Below are 27,840 nucleotides of genomic sequence, written 5' to 3' on the forward strand. Positions count from 1 at the left end.
CTGCACGATTTTCCTTTTTAATATGAAGATAGAAACCACTATTATGACCTCAATGTCTCCACCCACTGCACCATTATGAGAGTTGAAAAAGCACGAACACAATAAATTGTCCAGAATCCTATCTTGAGGTTCAATACAATCACATGAAGATTGGAGACAAAATGAAGGATTTGACCCAATTGGAAGCTGAATTGTGAGATCTCACAGTTGTAGAAGATAACTGGTCCCCAACCCAGCCTATATACAAGAAATTCTCTTAAAGGGAATCGTGATATAATTCCCAACAAAAAAATAATAATAATAATTCAAATCTAATGATGATTTGAAGAGATAGAAATGTGATCCCTGGTAGACTTAGGCCAGGATGGATGGATGCGTAAAGAAGGTTAATTCAAAGGTATGGCAAAAGATGAGGAAGGAGCATAAGTGGGAGACAATGATACTGGTAAAGATAAACAGTGAGTAGAGACATTAAACAGAAACATCATAAGCTGATGTAACTAAGAATCCGGCCGAACAAGTAAAATACCATACAAGTCTGTCTGGAAAATCATACTGGGCTAAAGGAAAGACCGAATGGGCAACTTGAGGAGGGAATTTGGGATCTCTTTTTTCCTGGTTAGAAACAACGGAATAAAGAGATCTGTCATAACTAAAGAAGAGCTGAATCTGAAACTTGGGTCTCAAAACCATAGGAGTTGGTGATGGTAGGTTTTAAATAAGTAAAGAAGATGCTTGGAGGTCTAAGAACATAGACATGGTGATAAGACCATTGCAGAGAAGGACAAGGCTCGAGAAGGTAACATGGATTACATGCTGGCCTAACAGTAGCCGCATGGCTTTGAATACAGTCCAACACCACTACGCCAACGCCATATGGAGTGTATGAACCTAGTAATGAACACAATTACCTACACTAGCTAGTTGACTAATTATCTTCTCCACACTACTAGGTCAAGAACTCAAGCTGGGTTAGGCTATTACCTAGGCTATTACCTGGGGAAGGGCGATCTTGCCACAAACTCTTGACCTCCTAGCGAGAAACAAGGATTCTGGCCAACTAAATATTCTTATTCAGAGGCAATAAATAACTTTAAATACAGAGTTCCATGGCAAGAGCTACATGCCATATGAAACGATCCAATAGCTTCATAACTAGTCCACTTCTAGAGTGAACTAAGTAGAGTCTCACTCCAATGCCAACAAATTTAGGCAGGATTTCAAAGTAGCAAAAGGAACAAAACCATAACTAACTGAAATTGCTAACTTGTAAAAAAGGGAATCTCCCAACTATTAGTGTCAAATATGCAGGGGGCAGCTGGCCCTTGGCTGCCTCTGCCATTGAAGTCTGCTCCGAGAACAACTCTACTTGTACAAGAAATCATCGATAGCTTTTGCGAACAGAAGCACAAAAACCAATTACCTCAACATGCATACAATGCACACTGTAAATCTGCAATTCTCTTTAATGAGGCTACGAATGACTGAAATAAGAGGACTTCTTAAATGATTACAGTGGTCATTCACATGAAAGATACAACAGCATATAACCAGCTTGGACCTTTCATCTTGACTATATATTTCTATTGAAAGCCCCAACAGCGTGATAAACAAACCAAAACTACTTCACCAATAACACTGACAGGGAAGACCATAGTACAGGTTACTTTAGATCAAGATCCTACATGTGGGCGTGCGATGATAGGTAACAAATGAATGCCATTGCATGAACTTTGACCCACAATAACAATTTTGGGTATGAGATGAATGTAAAACTAACTAATTGTAAGAATTTCTGTTCTGCACATTTCCTGTAATTGTTTTCTTAAGGCGCCATATTATCTGAGGGGCTTATCCAAATTTTGTTCTAAGGACACATGATCCATCAAACAAACACGGTTCTCTCTCCAGTCCAGGCAACCTGTTTTGGACCTAGACCTACTATGTAAATTTGATCCGAATCCTATGAAGCAACATTAGCTTTGGCTCCAAGATTTCTTTTCATATGAGGCAACAAATGTCGATCCCGTTTGTTGATTTGATTCACATTTGAATCTTAGGAAAATTGAGCCATATTATTTTTGCGTGCCTCGCACAAACTCGATCAAATTGCCAAAATAAGTTCTTCTACAGTAGCCATTAGCTTTACTACTGGGAATCACACCCTTAGTAATTAGTCGCCTACTACTAGGAACTACATTGTGATGCTCGCAGTCCCAGTAAGCTACTAAAAATCACATCCTTCTGAATTAGTGAATTTACAAACCCACATCAGTGGCGATTACTCTCAGACAAATAGGAACCAGGCTTTTCCTTCCATTGACCCATGTGGTAAGTAATATTTCTACACACTAGGAACCTATTTTTCCTTCATGAGACGAGTGGTCCAAAAATCACAAGCAGACATTTATTCTCACCGAAGTGGCCAGTGGTCTGTATACCAACCAGGAGCCTTTCTTTCAGAACTTCAAATTGTTCTTCCCACGTCTTGCAGCCTTATCAGTACTAGAAACCTTCATAATTCCAAAGAATATGGCAAAAAAGAGAGACTTTTCAATTAACCATCACTTTAGAAAACACCAGCAACCAGGAACATGTAGTTTTTGGATCTATCATGTAAATTTGATCCAAATCCAATGGGACAGCATTAGTTTTGGATTCAAACTCTTTTTTCTCGAGACACTTAAAATTGAGGCAACAAATATTTAACCATCATGCAGATTAGATCTATCTTTAAATAGTGAGGAAATATAAAATCACCATCTCTTGTGTCCCTGAAACAAATTTAATCAAGTTGTCCCACTGTCTTCTTTTGTAGCCAGTATAGCCTTGCCACTACAAATCACACCCATAAGTGACCCGTAGCTGGTAGCCTGCTCCTACGAACTACAATTTGGGGAAGCAAAACGTACCAAAATCACATCTTTCAAATGGTAACTTTGGAAATCCATATCAATCAGTTTCACACTAATAGGAACCATAATTTCCCTTCCTTTATCCCAAGTGGCCAGTAGTATTTTCCACATACTCGGAACCACAAATTTTCCATTACATGGCCAGCGGTCTCAAAACACACTAGGAACCACATATTTTCGCTGATGTAGATTTTCTTTCCGAACTTCTATTTGTACTACAATAATGGCTTTTATATTGTCCATACAAAATTTCACGAAAGACTTCCAATCCAGGTAACGTGTAATTTTTGGATCCATTATGTAAATTTGCTCAAATCCTACGAGGCAACATTAGTTTAGGATCCAACTTTTCTTTTCTTTTCCAAGACATGTAAAATCGAGGCAACAAATTGTTTATGCATTATGTAGATTTGGTCTATCACTAAATCGAGTGAATATCAAACTGACCCATCATAACTTCTATGTCCCTACAACAAATTTGATCAAATTGCTGCAATAATTCTCTTCTAGCCGTGGACATCACGGGTGACGATTCGTCTAACAATGAAACTCAAAACTTTGGATCTTAAAGCAAATCTGAATACCCGTAAACATTTGCGGATTACCAAGAAACCCTAGATATTCATCCAATAATGAAATTCAAAACTCTAATCTAAAACCAAATCAAAATACACGTAAACAGTCGAGGATTAACAAGAAACCTAGATGTCCACGGCATCAACAAATGGTCTGTACTTAAAAACAAGCACAAATGAAATCGTAAAGCCAACAAACCGAATAGCAGAGTAGAAACACACCAGACTTGATCGAATTAATAATAGCGGAACAAAAGTGAAAACTCTGATCTCAATTGATAACAATAATCGACTCGTCCAGAATTTCACAAGTAAAAACTCGTCTAACAACGAAATTCAAGACTTCTGATCTAAAAGCAAGAGAAAATATCCGTAAGCATTCGAGGATTAACCAACAAACCCTAGATATCCATCCGCTGCATCAATAAACGGTCTATACGTAAAACAAGCACGAATCAAAACCTAAATCCAACACATCGAAACACAAGAGTAGATCGAAGTAGTAACAAAAGCGCTTATCTCAGATCGAGAAACCGACAAACCAGGAAACAAGATTCGATTCAATCGCGAGCCTTGAGCTTCTCGAGCCGCTTGTTCAGGAGATCGAGGCGAACGACGAGGCCGGTGACGGAGTAGAGGAGCCAGTAGAAGACAAGGGCGGCGGCGATGAGGAGGGCGTTGCGCTGGCTCTTCATGATGGACTTCTGGTGGCGGAGGTATTCGGAGGGGCTGCAGTTGTCGGACTCGCAGGAGGGGCGGGTCTCGTACTTCCAGTAGATGTCCATGAGGAGGAAGAGGCAGAAGGGGACGATGGAGAGGAGGGGCTTGAGGAGGGACCGGGTGACGGTGATCAGGCCCTTGCGGAGCGGGTCCAGGCCCGGGAGGGTGAGGAGGAGGAGCATGATTGCTTCTGCGCCCGCCGCGTAGCCGAGGACAACCCACTCAAGCGCCATTTTTTTGGGGTGGGGTGAGGAGTGTGGGCGGGGGACGAGGAGAGGGCAGAATGACTTGGTGGGGAAGGAGAGAGAGAGAGAGAGAGAGAGAGACTGTTGTGGTTTTCTTGAGATTCTCGATCGGATACGTGCTACTTTCTTTTTTTTTAATGACGGTGGACCCTCTTTTTTACTACTATTTGACCCTTTGACTGTATTTTTTTCTTTTGATGATGATTAAAAAAAAAAAATTTCTCTGATTTTGATAAGCTTAAATGTACAATAAACATGTCTTATACATGCTCTTATAGTGAAAAATACATACATTTTTTTCAATATGTTTGCTTTAAATGCGAATGAATTATGAAATGTCCAATTTCTAAAGATAATGATACGAATCATGTTTTGCTTTCTCAATAATTTTACTCTAAATTTGTCGGCATAGATGCTTTTCATGTTTACAAGAGGTTTAGAATGTATTTTCTCTGTCCGGATTTAAGACAATATTTTTAAAATTACATAAAATATAATAAAATATAAGATATAATCGATTAAAAAGTAGCACAAACTTCCAAAAATGACTATTAAATTCGGACGGAGGAATTAACTTTTTTTCTACTCTTTTTATTCTCTGATTTCTTTCCTTCTTTTTTCTCTTTGCTAATGGAGTAACCACATAATAGTTTTGTCCCCGTTCCAGAACATCTTCTTAAAAAATAAGTATTTATTTTACATTTTTAAACTAAAAAATAATGTAAATGAAAAATAATTTATTTATTTATTTTACACAGTATAAAAGATCTCATCGAGATCTTTCAAACAAGATTTATATTGAATATTTTTAAATTTCATTAAGTCTCTTATTTTTTAGCTTGAAATTGTCTTCTTAAAAAATAGATACTTAAAATCCGTTCTGGAACGGGGCCTAAACTTTCTCATAGTACTTGTTGCCATGCTACAATTTGTTCGTTTTTCAAGTTCAGTCAACGATTTTAATTCTTCTGTTTATAACGATTTTGGTTTTGCTAACCTCCGTCCACTAGGCGGAAGGTAATATACACATAATTTTAAACAAGTTCGGTTATTAATGTATATCTCATGAATATTAATATATATTTACAAATATCAATATACCTTTTTTGAATATCAATGCACATTTTATCAATTATTTTATATACTTTAGGCGGATGTTAGAATAATTTCTAAACGATTACTAATTATGAAAATAACATACAATTTAAGATAAATCATTTTTCTATAAACTCCACCCACTATGCACATTCTCTCTCTCTCTCTCTCTCTCTCTCTCTCTCTCTCTCTGTGTTTTGTGAACAGAGGAAAACAGTTGAATCATTTACGAGTAACTAAATTATCATTATAATACTAGCAAGATTTCCACTATACTGTATCCAATTTTCATATACTATGCACTCTCTCTTGAGTCCGGATCCCCTGACAGGCGGAGGTGACTTGCCTGTTCCACCGCTCGACTGTTGATCTCGCAAATCAACGGTTAAAATAAATCAAGCATTTTTTTTTCAAAACGATATTTTTATTTTAAAATAAAATATGCTCGACACATCTCAACTGTTAATTTGTAAAATCAACGACCGAGAGAGGAGTCGGACAGAGAGAGTCGGCCAGGGAATCTCAAGGCCCCCCTATCTCTCCCCCCCTTGGCCCCTCCACAGTGTTGCGAATAGATGAAAACATACCAAATTATTGAATCATAGACGAAAACAGTTATGGCAAGATTTCCACCATACTGTACCCAATTCATATAATATAATAAATCTTTTGGATTAGAGATCACAAAACTCAACTTCCACTAATTTTCAGGCAAAAAAACCATGGATTTTATTCCCCAACATTCATACATACAAGAAAGTGCACCACTTATTCATTCATTCATCACCATCTAGAACCCAACTTCCACAGGAGATTTTTCTACAGCTTGCTGGAGATGTTGATGGTCCTCACTCTACTGGGCTTAGGGGAAGAATCTTTAGGCACTACAATTGTGAGAACACCATTCTCCTGCTGGGCCTTGATCTGGTCCAGCTTTACATTCTCCGGCAATTCGATTTCTCGGGAAAAATCTCCCCTGCCTCCTCCCCTCTCGGCCACGTGCCAAACGCAGTCTTTGTCTTTCCCCTGGGATTCCTCTTTCCCAAAACCTTCTGCTCTCACCACCAAAATGTTCCCATCTTCAACCTGCACCTTTATTTCCTCCTTGTTGTAACCTACACAAAGTAAAAGAAATATTATTAAGAGGAAAACTAGTTATCTCGTAAAACCCATCGAAGTTCAATTCTGGTAATTGAGCTAGAGGTACCTGGAACGTTGATTTTGAATATGTGAGAATTGGGGGTTTCTAGCCAGTCCATAAGGGCCGTCGATCCGGGCAAGGTGCGATAGACCGGAGGGCTCCAGAATAAGCGCCGGAAAGGGTCGCCGAAGAGAGCCATTGATCTGGTTTTGTTCGACAACTGGGGATTGGAATTGGGATATGGATTGGGATTAGTTTGGCTTGGGCCTAGTGTAGTTTATAAACGCAAAGCTTTTAAAAACAGACTCAAGTCAGAGAGATGGGTCTAGAGAAGGTCTAGAAAGTTCACCCCCCGTCTTTATCTTTGGTACATGTTGGAGGAGAAGGAACTATTTCACGTAGCTTTCCATGGATAGTGATTTAAGAGAGTGAATCGTGCTTGTCTAAAGTATATTGAATAAACTCTCTTCCGGAATTTGTTTTTTAAATTTGAACTGTTCAATATCAAAATGAACGATTGAAATCAAGCGGCTTCGTAAATTACCTCTTCACAGCGGCTCTGTAAATAAATCATACTCGAAGAAGATGATCAGGTAGAAATGGCGCCGTGTGAAGTTGGACTACGGGCCTTTTGGTCTAGTAGTAATTTTTTAGGAGTTTTGTTTATACGATAATTTTTTTGTTATTTTCTCTTAATTTTTATGAGATGAAATTTTCATCTTGACAAAATGAATCGGAGACCAAAGTTTAAAAAAGTTAATACAATACTGTGAAAATATGATATATTTTTCAATTTTGATACATGATTCATACATTTCTGATTCATCTCATTGAAAAAACAAAAAGACAAAATTTTGACCGAAATCTTAAAAGATCAAAAAATTGCCAAAAAATCTTGCCTAAAAGCTGTAAAAAGTTAAAACCCTACGTTCATTCAATTACTACGAGTCTGTTTTGGGAGCCTACTTTTTGGCTTTTCATTTTTAACTTTTTAGCTTTTGGAATTATGGTTAGAATAGAATTTGAATCTGGTAGAGTGTTTGGATAATATGTATAGAATGCATTTTGCAACAGGAGTAGTGTTTAGGAGATATGTGATGAAAATGAGTAATGAGTTGGTGTTTTACCATGTTGCCCTTGATTATTTATTATGGGATATAATGTGTATAAATAATGGTTTGATCAATTTTTTAAAAGTTATATTGTGAAATTGTATTATTCTTAGTTAATTGATGAACGGTTTTGAATTATTTGTGTGAGACCAAAAAGTGCACCTCACACGCCGTCACCAACTATTTCGGTACCGCTAGCTTTATTGATTTTTTTGTTTATAGATAAATTTGTAAAATGGGGTATTCTGGTGGTGGAAGATGGACATGGGCAAACAATACAAATAACATATGTTAACATGAGGTTTCTTGGTTATTATCTGAAAAAGTGGAGGGCATTATGATCTCCAATCACACCACCTGAAATTGAGTTTGAAAATGGGAATGGGAAAAGGAGCTCCATGCCTCTTTTTAACTTCTCCTCTAGAAACATAAAATTAGAGAACTCATTTTGTGGATAGTCAGCCAAACACCCAAAATGTGGAAATGAGAAGTAGAAAAGGCAAAAAACAAGCGGCCAAACACTCTCTTGGATGCCCCATTTTCACCATTTCACATTCTCATTTTAGTGTTCTGAGTCTTCTGACCGTTTGGATGCACAATTGAAAATCCATTCTAGCAAGACGTGTTTTCCATTTTTTATTTTCCAAAACAAAAGCCAAAAAGAGGCAAAGAGCTCCTTTTTCATTTTTTTCATTTTCAGTTTTTTCCCTCATTTTGTATCCTCCCCAAAACACCCTCCATTATTTGCAATAATTCCCACAAAATCGAGAGAGAGAGAGAGAGAGAGAGAGAGAGAGAGTTGAAAGAAAGCGATTATGGCACTCCAGTACTCCACTTTGTCTTTTTTTTATTTGAAATTATAACAATCTCCTTTAAAGTGGATGAACACTAACAAAATAAAAAAGTAATTTGATAATTTCACTAAAGACAAAAAGTAAAGTACCAATGACTAAATATGAAATGTCAAAATCACTTTTGAAAGTTGAATTGCCATTTTCCTTTCTCTCCCTATAAGTAAAGTACCAGTGACTAAATATAGAATAGCAAAATCACTTTTCAAAGTTGAATTTGTTTTGTTATTTTCCATCATCTCTCTATAGGAATTCAGACTAGGGAGGAGAAAATTTTATTCGGTCTTGCTATTGTCAGCCCACTAAAAAATAAGAAAAACACTTAATTTTGTGTATTTTTTGCACTCTTTAATACACATTTACACACTTATTATTGTCAGTCCATTGGGCTGATTTTAAAATTTTTCAATTTTATTTTATTTTACTTTCCTTTCTCTTTCACAAATTCCAAACAAAAACATTTATGACTTTCAAGAAATTTTTCGATGCCAGATGAGTATATCGCATGTGGTACCCATTCAACACATTCGGAACGTCCAATATATTTTTGAATGGATCGGATTGAAACTCTCTCTCTCCTCACCCAAACTCTCTCTTTCATTTTTCTTTCCAAATCCGAGCCATCAAAAAACACAATGAACAACTTGGATGAGCTGAACGGGCACCACGTGGTACTCAATCGAACTTTCCCTTGCTTCGTGGGAGCTGAGTTCCTATAGCACCCATTTTGGGCTGCAAATTGCAGCGCTCCCAAACTGTGTCGTTTGGGGCATGTTAGGCCTGTAGACAAGGTTCCAACTTTTTGTCGACTTATGAACCTGTCAACTTTTATCCCATACATCACAACTTTGTTACAATCAATGAAAACTTGCTTCAAAAACATATCAATACCAAGGCTTATATATTGCCAGCCGATCAAAAAAAAAAATACATAGATTATACATTTGCCAACAAATTAATAATGTAAAAACACTACATGTTTCATCTCTTTTCACTAGAAATATTTTTCAAAGAAAGACATATAGATCCTTCTTCAAAAGCAAATAAATAACTCGAAAAAATAATCATCATGCAAGAATGACTCAACCCAAAAAAAATGCAACAATGTCTTTCTCTGCAGCTGAAGGGGTTTCCTTATTTCTCCGTAGCTTAAGGGGTAATTGTAACCACCATATTTTTTTAATGATTTTAAAGAAGAAAATTGAAAGAATAAATTATTATTTTTAGACAATTTAGAAATTTGGATCGTCACCATTGGTATCAGAACCAAAGCTTAATGAACGGATCTTATATGGAATGAGTGGATGATTTTAAAAATTTGCGTGATTTTATGAAATGAAACTATTTTAATGTGTTTTGAAATTATCCACCGAATAGTCAATTATGTTGAACTTAGCCTTGATCCAAAACGCCAATCTAGTCTTGACAACATCCACCGCTTTCAGCTTTGCTCCGGAAGCTGCTTGTTGTATTCACAAAATGATTTTGTAGTACTTGCTTCTATATGGTCCCCTCATGCACGTGGGTCGTGGCTAGCTAGTACTCCACTACTTAAATTATCTTTTGGTAAAACTCTTTCATCTTAAATTATCTTTGGTAAAACTCTTTCATCAAGTGGTCCCAAGTCAAGTACTTCTTTCTTTCTTCTTCTTTATTTATTTATATTTATATTTATTATATATATATAGCCGTCGGTTTCCTTGTCTTTTTTAACCTTGTTTAATTTGCACGGCTTCCTTCTCCGCGCATAAAATTCTCGTCTTTTTCCCCTCCCAATAAGTACAGGATAGGCCCCTTGATAGCCAGGCAACTGTGCTGTCTCACACAAATAATATGCACACAGATCGCAAACAAATTTTTGTGTCGAATCCATTACAGGTTTCATAAATAATTCGGGTCGTTCATTAAATGGATAATATTTTTTTCAAAAATTTTTATAAAAAATCAGCTCAATCCGACACCTAAATTGGATGATTGAATCGGGAACGTATAGATATCGGATCGAACTAATTTTTCGTAAAAGTTCTTAAAAAAATATTTTACATTTAATCAACCGTTCAGATTATTTGTATGGAACCCTTTAGTAGGCCCCACGCAAAAAACTGTACACGGTGCATATTATCTGTGTCGACAGCCTTATTGTTTTGAAGGTTTTGCAGAACGTATTCTCTTTTTGAACGGAAGTTACAATATGCAAAGCTGGGATATGATTGGAACAAAGAAAGAAAGAACTGCACAAGGAAGTGTGTGAGTAGATCTGCACAAGAAGAAAGCAAAAACAATTAACCTGTATTTAGACAGAACTAAAAACCCATAAAACTGCAAAAAAAAAAAAAAAAAAAAACAGACTACAAATAAGGAAACTACCCAGCTTTGTTGTCAGATCTACATCTTGCGGGTGTTTTGTTATGTTTTTTGGTACGGCAAGGCTTGCAAACGTACCCAAACCGGCACAAAAAGAAAGAGAAACTGTGTACTTCTGATGATCTCTTCTTCTTATTTTATGCCGATTCAGGTGCGTTTGCAAGCTTTGATGGACCAAATGATCTAAAACCCCTCCACCGGTGCCTTCGTTTCAAGTACGGCATGGCTTGCTTACAAACCTAAATCGGCACAGAAAAAAAGAGAGAGAAATTGCGCACGCATCTCTTATCTTTCTCTCTATGCCGATTCAAGTGTATGCAAGCTCTGACGCACAATAAGAAGATGCTCAAGGTTACCTACGTGGAGTATTTATAAAGCAGAGAAGTGTTTCTGTGTGTGTGAGTGTGGCGGCTGATCATAGTAGCGGCAGATGAATCGTGGCCGTTGGATCGAAGGTGTGTCAAGAAGACTGGTATACTCAAAACCCTAGTGATTGTAGTTACATAAATACCCTTAAGATTAACTGGTTTGGACAAACTTGCCCCGGTCGAGTGTGGGGGCTGTTTGGCTACAAGGTTTCCTAATCCCCTATCTAAGTAAATCGAGGATTAGGAGGATTACTTTGCGTACAAGCTTTTGGGGGTTTAGGGCTTATTGATGCAGATCTTGGAAATCTAATTAGTTTATTACTCGTAAAGAATTGCACCACCTGAGGGCCGACGACGACGATGTCTCTCCGGAAATCAGCGTTTGGTTTGCTGAGAAGACTCCGTAATCCTCATCGAGCAGTCACTGCCATTGCTTGGAGTAGACCAACCTACAACGCTCTGATCCAAACTGGTAATTGAAACACCGGTGATTATGTGTATCAAATCAATATGTATGTTTGGACGTTATCAGTTTGCAGTAGGACTGGGCAGTGGGCCCAATAATTGCACGGCAAAAGTACGTAGTGTTAGTTGTAGTTAGTGATGTTTAAACCCAATGCATGGTGCCTACTGGGCTACCACTCCACTTGCTATTTGTGCCGGGTTTTTGAGTTCGAGCTGTTGGAGAATTATCAATCGTTTAACAGTAATATTACCAATAATCTACTATACCCACAACAAAATGAATAGGGAAAAAGCTTTTGGTTTCACTTATTCTGCCCGAAGGGGTTTGAAATTTTGAGAGTAAAATTGGGAACTCTTTGTATCAGAGTTTCCAAGATTCCATTTTTCTGTAGATTGTGTAATTTGCAATGTCAGTCGTGAAAGTTAGAATTCATAGGACTTCTAGGCCAAGTTGGATTGCTTGGAGTCTTATAACGAGGAGATATGCATCTTACTGGACTGATAGTGAGTGGATTGGGAATACTTCATTCCCAAGGTGTTGTTTTCTTCATGTTTGCGGGACTAGTTGCAAAACGGATATGTGATTCCTCCACCAATTGTTGCATTCAAACAATGGAAATGCAGTGGCTTGTAGTTCTGTCCCATGCTTAATCCGATCAAACAGGCCCCTAAGACATTAAAGTTGGTCTTTCATGTTGCATTAGACAAATTCCATTAGAGTGCATTTTGATTACAGGTGCACATCCGCATAAAAGAATGATTACAGGCACAAACTACACTTGTTATCGGTCCATACTTCCAGTTCACTGTATGTTTTCGTGTTAGTTATTAGAATTGTATTTTCCTTTTGGAGACATGTTTATATACTATTTAGGGCGCACCTTCTAAGAGACGTTAAAAGCCTTAAATCGAAGACACATCTGGCTTACCTGTATAAATAGAAGTGCACTATCATGTTTATCTTAAAGAACTTCTGTTTTTATTATTGCTTTGGACACTACCTGGTTTGCTCATTAACCTACTCAGTGTTGCTTCCGGGCAAAAAGGAATTTTCCTCTGACTATGGTTTTGGACGTCATACTTGGAAGAGCCAGTATAGAGATTGTGCCCTGTGGATTTGCCTATCCGGACAAGCTGGTATGCATTATCCGGTTTCTCTTGCAGTAGTTTTTGGTTAATATCATCTGTGCTTCCAGTGATTTGTCGATCTTAGAATATGTTGATATTGGAGTATGGTTTCTTAGTTCTTTGGGTTACTCATACATCATCTAATTCTCTTCTTTTTCTGCAACAGTAATTCTGTGCGTGAATTCCAGCCCTGCCTTAGCAGAAGATGTTTTGATTGAACCAAGTTCTGAAAAAGATCTGCAAGAAGCTAATCTATCTGGCTTGCGGAAAATCGAAGATGGATCTGTGATTTCCAATATACACACATCGAAATGGAGAGTTTTTACTGATCATGGAAGGGATTTATTTTTACAGGTATGTGAAAGTATTTTTGTCTGATACCTCTCGATGTGTGCTGGGCTTAGACACTTGTCGGAGATGCATTGACTCCTTTTAAGGATATACAGTCACATGTAGGACGTGTCCAAATGCCCTATTATGTTTGTAATTTTTCTAAAACCGGACGCAATTTGAACATGTTGGAGATGTTTGAGCAGGCCCGGCCCCGGCCCTGGGCATAGGCCCACCAGGCCATGGCCTTGGGCCTCCAATTTTTGGCCCAATAAATATCAGATTATGTTAAATATCATATATGTTCTATATTTCAACATATGCAAGTGTGGTTCAGTGGTAGGAGGCCTCTCTTCTAACTTGAGGGCTTAGGTTCGACTCTCCATCTCTTCGTTTTTTTTTAACGTGGACATAAACAAAAAAATGGCATTTATTTGCTGGAGGTGATATTGGAACTTGTTGTGCATACCGATGCTCTGGAGTATCAATGAAGGAAGCATGGTAATGTGCACGTAAATTGATTTGGGTCTCTAGGCCTACCCTCTCTGATGCCATTTGGCTTTGATTTGGGGGCATGGTTCTACAACAAAACGTCCCTGTAGCTCCTCGGTTCTTGGAGGTTTAGGGGGAACCACTATTTCAGTGGTATCCTGATAGCAGCCACTTTGTGCATATATTGCCAAAGGTTAGGTCTATCTCCAATCATCCCCGCCCATACCCCCAATGATTGGGGACTAGATGGGTTATGTTATGTTGTTGTTGTTGTAGGTGATATTGGAACTCACGACCTTACCAAAAACCGTTACAAGTGGACTGCCACTTCACCCTAAGCCTTATCATGCTTATATTATCAAACAACTAATGTAAATACATAACAATAAGAGGCCTCATTTTTAAAGTTCACCTAGGGCCTCCAAAATCTCAGGGCTGGGCTTGGGATCTAGGCTCAAATTCGAAGACATGGGTGCAAAGAATAAAAACAATTGGTTTTGATTTTTGTAGACAATGCAGATAAGTTTATCGGCTATGTGTATACGGATATAATAGTTGTTTCTCATAAACATTTGAGTAGATATCTACATCGATTTCCTTGTCGCGTCCATGCCTTGCTTATTTAAAATTGTTGTGTTGTCGTGTCTATGTGTTATTGTATTTATGTTTTATATTCATACATGTGTTTCATGGACCATTCTTAATAGATTCCTTAATTCTTGAATTCATAATCGTGTTTTGTCATCGTTCTTGTAGGGAAAACTTGAGGAAGCGGAAAGGTTATTTTTGTCTGCACTACAAGAAGCTAAAGAAGGGTTCGGTGAAAGGGATCCGCATGTGGCATCGGCATTCAACAATCTGGTGGGTCTACTGTAGAGGTACTTTCAATAGTTTTAAGGCTGTTATTGTTGTTTTCTTGGCCCAAATCTTTGCTTGAGATATCTAGAACAAACTCTTGTATTTGACCAAGTCTAGCGGAAGATGTCCCATATTTTTCCCAAGCCGAACCAATCCTGCTTCAAGCTGAACTACTTCAATCTAAGCCCATGCTCAACTCAATGAACTTTGTTGAGGCTTGGGCTGCATGGATCTTATCATCATCATTCTGTGTTATAGACGAGAACATCCAATTCTATCACCTTCAAATCCTAGTGAAAACATTAACCCCTCAGGCCTCAACCATGCTACTAGACACTACTTGTGGTTTTGGAACAGGGGTTGTGGAAATAGTGATGAAAGAGGTAAATGGAGTAGATTGGGAGAAAGCAATCATGGTTCATGTCCATTGCATCATTACAGTCAAATGAATAGATCTGCATTGAATTTTTTTTTTTGGGTCAAACGGAAATGCAGATCTGCATTGATTTATTTGACTACCTAAACGGGAAAAAATTATTCCACGTGTGCCTTTGGCTATGTGAATAGATTTGAATTGATTATACCAACTTGAAATCATCGTGTATTTGGAGATGATTTTTGACTGTATAGCCTTTGAAATCATTGGGTTCTACTGTGTTGTTATTCGTGGCGGAGTGCTGGAAAAAGATTATTGCTAGTTGCTGGTGCTGTTTTTTCCTTTTTACTGATGGATTTTTGTTTTCCACTGGCTGCTATGAGCTAAACTTTCCTTTCCTGCTCTTTCACTCAATGGTTCTTTATTATCATCCTTGTTTAAGGCTGTATGTGCATATATACATACATGAGCACCGACATATCGCAGCATACTTATACTGCAATTATGGGATATCTCCTCGCTTTTATTAGTGATGGCCAATTATTAAACCAGAGCCCAGAATTCAGTTTTGTTTTGTGATGTAGTGTCCAAGCCACCCAATGTCTTGTGATAACAAGTGGAGAGTGGGCCTTCTTGGAGGTTCCATCAGTTGGATTTAGTGAGGTTATTATGAGTGTGTATAAGGATAACAAATGGTTTCTTGGAAACATATGCTTACCAATTTGTTCATGCATCTAGCACAAAATGGATTCTTTTATTAATCTTAAATGTGGGTTGGCTAGCCAGGAGAGAAATTTCCTTTCATGAGACTACTCCGTTATTAGAGGTTTGGGATCATTTCTAACCGCCATAGTCAGTTGTTAATTGTTGGTTACTTGCTCCTTTTCTATTGTCTAGAAGTCGAACTTACTGGTTGGTCTTTTATCTATTCAGTATCTTGTAAGAAGTCAGTTTTTTTTTTTCTAATTCTTATTGCAGGCCGAGCTTTATAGAGTTAAAAAGGTATTTGATAAAGCAGAACCATTGTATTTGGAGGCTGTGAAAATACTAGAAGAATCATTTGGACCGGAAGATATACGGTACAACATGATTTCTATGTTTGTGAGAGGAAATAATGGAATCCATTGAGTATTCGTGTTGCTTAATTTTATTCATCTATACCCGTTAGTGTTGGACTCCATGTATTTTGAAGGAATGCGACATAATGTTCATATTTGTGGTTTAGATTTCTCTGTCTATTCTGTATTTATTTAACAGAAATGTTTATGTTTGCCACAATCTATGGAAAGATGTAATGCCAACAAGAAATGGGGATCAATTAAGTATTACAGATCGAGATAAATTGATTTGAAAAATACAAAATTGATATCCCTAAAATCTGTACTCTGTCAATTTGGTGCTCCAAATTTTAATTTTTTCAATTTCATCCCTAAATTTTCAGTTTGAGGAAAGTTGGACCAACTTTGTCCACCAGTGGCCTAAATCATTATCTAGAATGTGTTTTATGAGCCGTGCTATCCACATAGATTTTTGTGCACAGATCGTGCACAGATTTCAATGTGGGGTCCACTGCGGGTCCCACACATATAATTCAAGCCGTTCATTAAATGTAAAACATTTTTTCAAGGGTCCACGCGAAAAATCAGCTCAATCCAATACTTATAGAGGCTCGATCCAATCATTTAACTTTTCATTCGGATTTCAAGATAATAAAAAGTTAGATGATTGGATCGAGCATCTATATTTATTGGATTGTACTGATTTTTGGCGGGAGCCCTTGAAAAAATGTTTTACATTTAATGAACAGTTTGGATAGTTTGTGTGGGACTCGTAGTGGACCCCACATAATGATCTGTGCATGATATGTGTATGAAAAGTCTGTGTAAACAGACTTTCTGGTGTTTTATATAGACATGATCCCTTTAGTATGCTTTTCGTGATCAGTTAGTCCCTGAAAGTTGAGTTTCATCAATTTCTTGCCGAAACGTTAAGAGTATGGTTTGGCCAATATCGATCTTGGATGGACTAGGGTACAGATCTCTGGTATGGGTTGTGAACACATTATGGTTTTGTTGTAATTGGTCTTTAATTTTAAGGGAAGTATATTCATTTTGCCTTAATGATGTTTTCCTAAGAGGTTATTAGGATTTGCCTAAATAACTATATTATTAAGGTTGCAATAATTATCTTTTGCAATACAATTATTCCTTTGCCTTTTTTTTGTATTTTATCATGGCATCAGAGCAGCCGGTATAGTTTTTACCAGCTGCCGCCGGAGTTTGCACTTAGCAATCTTCTCTCTCTTAGTTGCATCTTTCTCTGTTGGAACTTGGAAGTACCCAGTGAACAAAGTAGCATCGCCAAATCTCTATCTGACCATTGGTATGTAAAACTCACCATTTGTAAGACCCAGCCAACCCGAGACTCAAGGACCACCAGTGACCCCTCTTCGACCATCGACAACACTAACTGAACCTTTTTGTGACCTCGATCCGCAACTCAAAACCTTGGATCTGGAATACCTAGCACCTAATTCGATCCTAGAGACTGCCCCGACCATAGGCGACTCCAAAAATCGACGACACTGGCCAGCGGTCAGGAGCTTCCCTGACCTCTTGTGACTTATGGTCCTCAATATCTTCCCGAACCTTTGGGAACAGCCCAGCTTGCGATGAAGGTTCCAAACTCTTTGAAACACCTCCAAAATGAGTTTTGTGATGATTTTCTCATTGCAAAAGCTTTCTTTACTTTGTAGGTATGTGCAACACTTTTCTGACACACATCCAGCAACCAGTTAGCCATGTCGGTGCTTCATAGTGTAGAGTTTATGCTTATTTGGTGTGATTATATATGTTTGTCTTATTTTGTAGCTTCTTTTAGTCAATTATTTTAGTGCTTATGTTTATCGATTGAAGAACTCATCTTCCACTGTTTGCTTGGACTTGACTTGATTTTTTACAACGGCTTATATTCTCCTTTTATGTGGAGAAAAACAAAGTAATTGTATTTGTTTGAATCGTTTCAACCTTTTATCTTCTTACCATACAGGGTTGGAGCTTCCCTTCACAATTTAGGACAATTCTATCTTGTGCAGCGGAAATTGGTAAACGCTCACACGTGCTATGAGGTAGATAGACACATATTTTTGAATTGATGAATTCTATACTTCTTTTGTTGCATTTTATTGACTTTACATATTTTCAGGTGTGTCAAAGACTATAAATAGCAATATGAAGTAAATAATACAGTGGTTCTAAAGTAAGAGTTAAGCCCAACATGTTTAGTGGAAAATTGAACCACATGATGGGCACTAGGGTGAGTTCGTGTTTCTTGTTTTTGAAGGCATGCTTACTTAATTTCACCCCTAAACTTACATTGAAAAAATGCCAAGAAGTGGTAGATGGGGAAACTCAGTTTCACTCCGTACCTCACCAATGTTAGGGCAGCACCCACCCACACATTGTTATTTTTGGCAGATTCTATCTGATTTGCTCTTTTAGTCTAAACCACGTAAGGATTATGCATACATTTCTCAATATAGGGGCCTTCATGTTTTTGGGCTAGACTACAGGGAGGTAAAACCGTAAATTGTAATAACAATCTCTTTGCATGTGTTTTTGTGTTAAGTTACCAATTATCCTAGACATTTAAGCTCTTAGGAAATGGGTCCAATGTCATATATCAAGTTATCTAAAGCCTTCCCTCAGGTGCAAGGCCGTCTTGCACATGGAGATGCACACCTCCATACGTTGGGCCAAATAGAATGCAAAGGGGAGAAGCAGAATACAAGCAACAAATGCAAATGGAGAGATTTGAAACCAAAACCTCTCAGAACTCAAAGCTCTCATACCACGTTAAGTTACCCATTATCTCAAAAGCTTGAGCTGTTAGGAAATGGGCCCAACAATGTATATGTTGCTGTCCAACCTTTTGATATAAGACCTTTTTTTTTTTTTTTTGTATTTTTCTTTAGAATGTTATTTTTTTTACAACACAGTTGCCTTTACTAACAATTTGTCTTGTTCATTCTTTTCCTCCTAATGTGTCATTGTTGCATGGGCAGCGTGCTTTAAAGGTATGAAGAAAGTGTTTTTCTGTCCATTTTGATATTATACTGGTATTACACATGCATTTTGATTATTATGTTTCGCATCTGACTTCTTATGTTTCACTGGACTATCATTCAGATAAAGAAGCGTGTGCTGGGACATGACCATACAGACTACGCAGACACTATGTATCATCTTGGAATAGTAATAGTTCTAAGTCTCTGTCCTATTTTGAATTTGTATCTTCTGTTGTGACATCGTTCATGCTTTAAGACGGGGGGCACTGTGGAAGATAACTCACTTTGACTGTCTATGGCCTATTCTCTCGATATTTATGGGCCAGATGTGAAGAGGGACAAGGGGCATGTTTGAGGATGTGAAGATGTGTTGGTCCAACGTAGTTTGGGGGATCGAAATGAAAATAAATTCATCCTATAGCCTCAACATATTTACCTTGGGATTTCCCTAGTTCAAAGGCAATCCAAGCAAATCCAAATATAAAATGTATATTGCTGACAAAGCTAGAATCTTACGAAACGTTCTCCTTGTTCTCTTCCCAAACTCAAAAGGATGCAAACTTTTTTTCCCCTGAACCATACTTTGTGACCTTGACAATGCAACTTGATTTTACTATGATCTGAGGATCTCCATGCTACATTTTAGGTGTTCTGGGAAAAATGATACTCCCTCCGTCCCTTTTTAAATGTCCTACTTCGTAACTCCAACTTATTAAAAAAACATCATCATTATACCTTTCACATCAACTTTTTCCTCCACTTTTCCTACTTACCCATCATCGTTATACTTTTTACTCACTAACTTTTCAAAATGGAATCTACTTTTAGGGACAAAATAGATAATGTACCAACTTTTACCCACTAACTTTACCAAATGGACACTTATTAAGGGACAGCCCAAAATGGAATATTGGACTATAATAAGAGGACGGAGGGAGTAGCAAATAGGAACTCAAAAGGTTTGTTTAAACTTGGTTCTGTTTTAAACGAGCCTAACATATTTTTTTTGTTTTGCTCTACTAACATGAGCCTGACATGTTGCTACATTAAGTTTTCCTCTACTAACATGAGATGGCTTTTTGGATTCTATTACTTGGTATAAGTTCCGTTACTTATTCATTAAGTTTCATTCATTAAATAAATGTAGAATGCCAGCAAGGGTTGATTATTACATTTTATATGGATTGGTGTTGTTATCACGTGATGAAGTCCTTATTACTTATTGACTAAAATAGACTGTGGAAGAAAAATGAGAATTTTCATTTTTCTGAAGTTCAAACACTATCTTGGTGTGGATCTTCTTTTTCTGTCTGCGGGAATTTTCCTTAAGAACCATTTTTTGTTCATTCTTTACTTGTTTAGAGTTCAGGAAAAACTTCTGATGTAACTTACAGGTGCTTCATCTCCAAGGGAAAGAGGACGACTCTGAGAGCCTTATTCAGGATTCTATTAGGATAATGGAGGTGCATCATTATCTCTTTTCAATTAGATGACGATTGCCTAGTTTCTACTGTTACAGAATTCATTTCTCTTGTACTTGTGTTTCTCCTATTGCTATGTAGGAAGGTGGTCGTGGGGAATCCGGTATATGCCTCAGGAGATTGAGGTATCTTGCCCAGGTTATACTTCTTACCTGGTATCTAAGGTTCTGAAAACGTGCTGTGTCCATTATTTCACACGGGATACATTCTTTTGATAGTTTGATCCAACTAGCTGAATTTGTTCTTCCTCCCATTGTTTTCAAGCGAGAACAATGGTTGTTAAAGTCCAAGTTAAAAGATGAACTAGAGCTACATCTGATCTATGCTATCTAACCAACCAAGGTGCACAGTTCTTTACACCTTGGACTCGAACAAAGCTTTTCTGGTAGTCTTGATTCAGAAGCAGCTGATGTGATGATCGTTATAGTGCAGAAAAGTACAGTTCTAATAAGAGAAACGGAGCAGAAATGTCAATATCTGAGTAGGAGATCTACATGTTTCACCATTCTCATCCTTGCGGTTATATGTAACTACTTCAATTAGGCTTTTCTTATCGTGATCTTGTTCAAGATCGTTCCTGATCTCAGCTGAACCATGTGAGATGTGTCATTCTTGATGAATTATTCTGTAGAATGAGTTACAAATGATCAAAAACAAAAACAGTTTTTGTTTCTATTGAAAACCTTACGGACTTTGGAATGGAAGTGCTTTGCTTATTGTGGATAATTTCCTGTATTTTGTTTATGTATCATAATCGCATAATGTCGATTTGTTAATTTGTCATCTTTGTGTGATGTAGTTGTTAATGTTGCCTTGTCTCCCTCTTATATTAGTCTTGTTTTATAACAACTGACATTCGTGCTATTTCTTCTAGATGTACATAAAGTCCAACAAACTTGCAGAGGCTGAAAATGTACAGAGAAAGGTTCTGCACATTATGGAATTATCAAAGGTGGCTTTTGTTTCTCTTTCTTTCTTGCATTTGTCGGGGGTTTTTTTCTTTGCTAAATAAGTTTGTCAGATGTTGCTGCGTGGGTGGATTCCCTAGTCAGCTGATATTTTTTCCAGTTCTCATGCTTATTTCAAGGTTATTTCTTTCTTTTTGCTACTTTAGTTCACTCTTTCACCACGCCTCCAATTGCTGGTGTGGTGGAATTTAAACTTTCTAAAGATCAAGAATTTAAGCTCTCATGTTAATTGTTATCATCAATGTTGGCCCATCGTTTCTTTTTTCCTTTGCTTATCTGTGGAGCCTTTTTTCCTGCCTTGCTTGCCATATTGGTTTATATTCTCCTTAAAGTGTTAGCCCAACCCTTTCAAAGTGCCATCTTGGCGGTTTCGGTTAATGTCTTGGACTCTTGCTCATTTACCATGCCAGGAAGCATTTTGGACCGTCCATGGAGATGCGTATTTCATAAAAAACCTTCTTCACGTCTTATGCAGGGCCAGGCGGCCAGCTAATGACATTCCACTACGTAGACATGGATATTGAGTCACATGACAACATCCTTTTTCTCAGAGAAATTTGATAGGAAAAGCAGTAAAGGAATATAATATGAGATGGAGTGATTAGGAGGGAAGTTAGTATGGGCTGTTTACAAAAATCTAAGAGATTCCAATAATTTGAAGAAATACTAAACAAGTGATGAAGTTAATGCGGGACAGATACAGGAGTTCCGTCAGTATATAATAATCTAATCTGGATGCGGATTTTCAGTTGGTTTGTAGAAAAGTCGGGGGTATAATATTTGATCAGTTGGTTTTAGAAAATAGGCGCTAGACAATTGAAGTAGACTGATTATTTGAGGAGAATATCTTCAGAAGATATGGATGAACTATGTACCAGGTGGGCAGACTTTATATAAGAAGTGGCTTAAATCTATACTATATACTAAGCAAATGTAGTTTCCAAAAATAAAATCAAGCTCTCTCCTTAACTCTCTCTCCTACGTGGCATTCTCCTAATAAAATTCATTTTCTTCTTTTTTCTCTAAACTTTTTGAAATACCAAAAGTTAAATATAAAAAGTTAGAAAAAAGCTTTCAAACTTCCTTTTCTTGCTCAAACATTCTCTCATTATAACGTAAAAAAACTTTACCCGTAGCTATAAATAACATTCAACATGACAGATTTTTTTGTTGCTCCTGTCCATAGCACGGGTAGGACGCTTGTTTGGTAACTAAGAAAAAGTAGTAGATGATATGAGAAAGTATCTTGTATTTTGATCTTTTAGAAAGGTATTGCAAAATTGGTGTTTGCAGTGGTCATTTGAAAGTAAAATATGCGTGTAAAACAAACCAAACTAAGCCTAGTGTCGTAATCAATTTGTGTTGGCGACATGCAGGCCTTTTTGGCCATTTTGGTCTGGCAAGGGCTATGTGTCGAGGTAAATGTGGTTAGATACCATTATCCTTTCCTGACCACATGATTGCACGGCAATTTAGGTCCTTCCCTTCCCTAGCACTTCCATTAACAGGAATCTTTTCGATGGAACGCGTTTTGCGGTCCTTTACAAGATAGAACTGAAGGCATTTTGTTGTTCTGTTTCTTGAATTGTGGCCATGATTTTGGGTACTTGCAGTGACAAGGTGTTTGTTGGCCTTTTTTGTTTCTTTTTTCTTCCATTATAATTTGGCGGCAGATACAATTCAAGAAGTTTACGTTAATCATAATTTGAAAAGAATCCTAATGCCACAAAATACTAAATAATAAAAATTGTAGTAATAATAATAATATTCATTTGAATTTTGTAGTTCTGGTTTTCCAATATGTTTTTCAGTAGTTAATTTAAATGGTCTAAATGCAGGGATGGAATTCCTTGGACACAGTAATTGCAGCTGAAGGCCTCGGTTTGACCCTTCAATCTGTAGGGAACTTGACGGAATCCAAAGATCTTCTGGAAAGGTGAAAGTGTAGTTGCTTAGTTGACAACTATATAAAGGCATCATTCCAAATAAAGCCATCATTCCAAATAAAGGCATTTTACTGTTACTGCTGCAGATGTCTCGAGGCCCGAAAAACCATTCTTCCGCAAGACCATATTCAGGTTTTTGAGTGATTTCATTTCCACCTGAATGACTGTTCCAGAAGGCTGTCATTTATGCAGCTCCATCCATTTACCTCTTGATGTTCTCATTGACGTGATTTTTCGTAGCAAATTGTAAAGCATCTAGTTTTACTTGGATGTTTTGTTTTTTTTGCTCCTTTTAAGTGACAGATGAGAACGCATGAGACAACCCAAGCTAATCTTAGTTCAACCCCGGTTTGTACTTAGCTTGAAAAGCAATGAGAGGTTTTGATCAATTTATGGAAGTCTTTGAACCATGTGGTTCTTCATCTCAGGAAGGTTTGGTGTGTTAGCAATTTCGGATTGCCAAGGGGAATTTTCCATGAATGCATAACTTAGCTTTCTCTTATGCTCCGATGCTTAGTTGTTGTGTGACGTGGACTCAGACACCATCAATGTTTGCCATCTTTGCTAGGCCAATTCAATGTTGTTTTGCTCGCACACACACTATTGTGGATCAATAACAGCATATAAAATTTTCAGGCCAAATATTCATCTAGATCAATGGATGCTAGGGCATGAAATGGGCTTATGGACAAATCATACCCGTACATAGTTGATATGGTGCAATGCACTCAAGTTTACACACATACTTGTTATTTCCTACATTGTGTATATGGTGCAATGCACTCAAGTTTGCACACATACTCGTAATTTCCTACATTGTTTCTTATCTTGTTCCACCTGTCCTAACAAGAAAAATATAATCACATACATAGTGATGAAGTTTGCTTGCTCTCTTCAATGGCAGGTTGCTTCCAACATGCTCTACATTGCTCGGGTGGAAATGCTCAATTCCGACCGACTAAGGATGATGAATATGTCTGAAGCCATTGCTGAGGTTGATAAAGCAAAAGTTTGTTTAGTCCACTCCATAAGGTTTGTCCTATTAGGTCTTGCGGTATTCATTTTTCTTTTCGATTTTCAATTTCTGTTTGAACTCAAAATCCTTTGGTTGTGGTCCATTCAATTTGTCTTTCTTACCTTGGAGAGCCTTATGAGTTTCCATAAAAAAAGAAGGCCCTTTCCCATTTAGCGTGGTTAGATGCTTTGGGAAAGGCACGGTTATGTGACTTGTGTCTGCATGTGTTCTTTACATACATCTCCAAATTAAGCCACCCTACCTTGTTAGAGCAAATTGGTCGACAGACATATTACCTGTGCTTACCTGACACATGGAAATATTGCCAATTGTCATGTCCAGATTCTCCAGAATGATACCATCCATAACCAGAGCATATGCTTTTCAGGACGTCGGTCTGTTCATATGTATCTCATGGTTTCTTCTTGTAGCATAAGTGGTTGGTTAACTTGATTGAATTACTAACCCAACTGTAATTCAACCAGGTTCTACAATTCTGGTATACTGGTTATGGAGTAGCTATAAAAAACATAAAGTCCACATGAAAACATAATAGACTGGTCATATGGTTGCTTATTTAGTGTGCTATTGAAGTTACAAAAAGGAGAGAGGGAGCAAGGTGGTGGGCTACATTCAGGGGACTCGAGAAGTAGATTACATACCAATTCTAACCCATGATATCCTCACATTCTGCATGTGTGAAAGGGCTTGCTACCTTAGTTTTGGTTCACAAATTATGATTGTAGTCACTCGAAGAATCATAATACCACTACAATTCAGAAAAGAGTTACTTGTAATATGACAATCCTTTTCTTTTACATTTTCAAGGCAAAAAAGGCTCACCAAAAGATAAACAGAATACATGAAAAGTAAAAGCAAACAACCTTGCTCATGAGAACATGACTCTGAACGCTTGTCATTTTCTCTTAATTTTTTTTTATAGTTTCTCCCTTCCTGTTTCCCATTTTGTTCTGCTCTGGTGTGGATATTGTCTGTTTCATGTGTTTTCATCCTGCTCTGACTGTTTTATGTGTTTTCATCCTGCTCTGGTAAAGACAAACTTGCAACTGTAGGTTGCGTTTGAGTTTGCAAGTTCTGTATTGTCCTTTCTATTTTAATTTGACTCTTTACACCAGTGTAGAGCTTAACAGATTTGTCACATTTAGTGTTTCCCATTTTGTTCTGCTGGGCTGTGAATAGTCTGTTTCATGCATTTTCATCCTACTCTGGTAAAGACACTCGCAACTGTAGGTTTGGTTGAGTGATGTAGAGTTTGCAGGTTCTGTTATGTATTTTCATCTTTAATTTTTTTTTTTTGATCTTTATTTTCATCTTTAATTTGACTCTTTACACAAGTGTATCGTCTTACAGATTAGTCACATGCAGTTTTTAACTTGATAGGATAGCTCAGAAGATTTTGAATAAATCAGCGAAACAAGAAGACAGGCAGCGATATTCTGAAGTATCTAGACGAACTGGGAAGGATGAGCAAGCAGCTCGGGTGATACTGGTTAGTTTGATGAACATTTCTGTTGCTAAATGAGATTCAGTCTTCTAGTAAATTGTTTTCTTCCTCTGTTTATCTCGATTCCCGATATTGTTGTTATCGGCGAACATTAAAAACTGAAGAATGTGGTAACAATTACAACCAAGAAATGTTTTTTGTTACGATGTATTAAATTGTGAAGCTGGCTTCAATAGGTTTGTAATAGTTCTATCCACTTGATTATTTCTCGTAATGCGCATGTGTTGCTTAAGAGAGGTTAAACTTGAAACCGGGCAAAATGAGGGCCTTCTATCTTATCTCTCTTGGGTTTTTGTAGTGCTATTTGGTATATGTTTACGAAGTGAAAGAAGAGATAGGATGCCAATTTTATGTGGATTTTGATGCATGACAATCGGTTTATGGTGACCAGACATTATGATGGGACTAATTGTGTATGGATGTGCCTACAGTTGCAATCACTTAATGCTCTTGGATTGTTGGAGATCACCAAAAAAGGAATACTGGAATCAAAGGTTAGTACTAATGGCTTCATGAGTCTATACAACACCTCTCTTCTTCAACAAGGTTCAACTGTTCACTTTCTGGTGAGAGAAAATGTAAGCTCGCCATTGTAAGCATTGGACTGATCTTGCTCACCACTGTGAGTTGTTGACCAATTGAAAAAACATGGTCTTTCTGACCTGGGTACTAATGTGCCAAATATATATGTTCAAGGATTCAGTGAAACTCCTTTGCCGTTTGATTTGTTTTGAAAACCTTCTTTGTCAATGAGGCACTTCAACCTTTCTTGAACCATTAACTATGGCATAAATTATTGCTGCATTCATAGTCATTGGTCTCAAAGTTGTATCGATTTTAGGGGCTTCTTTTCCTGGTTGGTTCATTATCTTTTCCTGGTTGGTTCGTTAATGGAATAAGAGCTGTAAAATGTGCCCTTGGGCTAAATTATCTTTGCCCTCCTTCTGTACAGGGGGAGCATTCACCTGCTGAAGAGACTGAGGACTCTCTCCGACATTTCATTTCCGCTTTCAATATGGTACGTCGCATTCAATTCATTGCAAAATGTCGTGGTAGCCATTGTCATTGCTATGCTGGAATTAGATATTGTATGGGATTAATCACTATCCTACTTATTTATAACGGACCGCTGCATCCTTTTCTCAACAGAAAACTTTCTATTTGTTGCTAAGAACTCGAAATTGACTGCTAATATACGTATGACTGAATGCTTTATTTCTCTGCAGTTTCGAACTGAGCGGTTGAAGAAGTCTTTTTCCTCCGAATTAAGATCAGAGTACCTCTCTTGTTTGAAGAACTTTTCGAGTCTGATCAGCAATAGCACAAGTGATAGCATGCAAAGAGGGTTATTGAAAACGCTGGAAGATGAAATCAAGCGTGTCGAAGGTGAACTTTAATGAAAAGGAAGGTGCAAAGGTTAACGTGGCAGCTTACATATGGTTCAACCGGACAGAGAAAGCAGTTGAGATCTGGCACTACTAGCTTCAAGGATACTGGCAATTTTAGATTGCAGTAAAGCGAAGGGGAATTTTTCGCATTCCCTGTTTCGTTTTTATTCTGGTGAATGTACTATGTACCCATTCATGTATTACTAGTAAATAAGTCAATAAAAGGGTTATCCTATAAATTTGCATGGATAAAGACCAAAAAAGAAGAGTGTAGCCTAAAAAATGAGTGCGAAAATCACTACCCAAGAGTAAATTATCTTCCTTTTGTGAAGCTTTTGCCAACTTATGAACTGGTATATTATTGATGGTAGAACTTGTTGGAGATTCTGGTGCCATAACTGGGTTATTGAAGTTCA

The 27,840-nt window shown here is 37.5% G+C and overlaps 3 protein-coding genes and 1 non-coding gene across 6 annotated transcripts; 2 read left to right on the forward strand and 2 right to left on the reverse strand.

Moving 5' to 3' along the window:
• Positions 1-3,743: 3,743 nt before the first annotated feature.
• LOC131298305 (uncharacterized) lies at positions 3,744-4,601 on the reverse strand. The gene has a single exon (XM_058323683.1). The coding sequence runs from the start codon at positions 4,441-4,443 to the stop codon at positions 4,051-4,053; it is 393 nt and encodes a 130-aa protein (XP_058179666.1). The 5' UTR covers positions 4,444-4,601; the 3' UTR covers positions 3,744-4,050.
• Positions 4,602-6,254: 1,653 nt separating this feature from the next.
• On the reverse strand, positions 6,255-7,113 carry LOC131298306 (15.7 kDa heat shock protein, peroxisomal). The gene is made up of 2 exons (XM_058323684.1): positions 6,758-7,113; positions 6,255-6,665 (listed from the first exon to the last, which is right to left on the reverse strand). Exons 1-2 carry the CDS (start codon positions 6,888-6,890, stop codon positions 6,370-6,372), a joined length of 429 nt encoding a protein of 142 aa, XP_058179667.1. The 5' UTR covers positions 6,891-7,113; the 3' UTR covers positions 6,255-6,369.
• Positions 7,114-11,637: 4,524 nt separating this feature from the next.
• LOC131298307 (uncharacterized) lies at positions 11,638-27,804 on the forward strand. Of its 3 annotated transcripts, none has more exons than XM_058323686.1 (18): positions 11,638-11,858; positions 12,878-12,988; positions 13,146-13,333; positions 14,558-14,662; positions 16,014-16,114; positions 18,084-18,162; positions 19,099-19,110; positions 19,223-19,288; positions 20,496-20,564; positions 20,664-20,720; positions 21,457-21,534; positions 23,389-23,486; positions 23,583-23,628; positions 24,401-24,528; positions 25,913-26,021; positions 26,468-26,530; positions 26,989-27,054; positions 27,263-27,804. In XM_058323686.1, exons 1-18 carry the CDS (start codon positions 11,747-11,749, stop codon positions 27,431-27,433), a joined length of 1,659 nt encoding a protein of 552 aa, XP_058179669.1. In that variant the 5' UTR covers positions 11,638-11,746; the 3' UTR covers positions 27,434-27,804. The 3 variants fall into 3 exon arrangements, with proteins under 3 accessions (XP_058179669.1, XP_058179671.1, XP_058179670.1); XM_058323688.1 differs by having other exon boundaries at positions 11,638-11,857; positions 12,889-12,988; XM_058323687.1 differs by lacking the exon at positions 19,099-19,110.
• On the forward strand, positions 13,795-13,902 carry LOC131299350 (small nucleolar RNA snoR100). The gene has a single exon (XR_009190736.1). It is a non-coding gene; the product is annotated as a small nucleolar RNA snoR100 (small nucleolar RNA).
• Positions 27,805-27,840: the final 36 nt, after the last annotated feature.

Source organism: Rhododendron vialii, chromosome 8a (assembly GCF_030253575.1).
Source record: "Rhododendron vialii isolate Sample 1 chromosome 8a, ASM3025357v1".
In the NCBI taxonomy this organism is placed as follows: Eukaryota; Viridiplantae; Streptophyta; class Magnoliopsida; order Ericales; family Ericaceae; genus Rhododendron; species Rhododendron vialii.

Excerpts from the sequence above, each read along its gene's own strand:
- LOC131298305 (XM_058323683.1), bottom strand. The coding sequence starts at position 4,443 with ATGGCGCTTGAGTGGGTTGTCCTCGGCTACGCGGCGGGCGCAGAAGCA.
- LOC131298306 (XM_058323684.1), bottom strand. The coding sequence starts at position 6,890 with ATGGCTCTCTTCGGCGACCCTTTCCGGCGCTTATTCTGGAGCCCTCCG. Across the intron at positions 6,666-6,757 it reads ATTCAAAATCAACGTTCCAG|GTTACAACAAGGAGGAAATA; the intron begins GTACCTCTAGCT and ends TACTTTGTGTAG.
- LOC131298307 (XM_058323686.1), top strand. The coding sequence starts at position 11,747 with ATGTCTCTCCGGAAATCAGCGTTTGGTTTGCTGAGAAGACTCCGTAAT. Across the intron at positions 14,663-16,013 it reads CATCGGCATTCAACAATCTG|GCCGAGCTTTATAGAGTTAA; the intron begins GTGGGTCTACTG and ends TTCTTATTGCAG. Across the intron at positions 26,022-26,467 it reads AAGCAGCTCGGGTGATACTG|TTGCAATCACTTAATGCTCT; the intron begins GTTAGTTTGATG and ends ATGTGCCTACAG.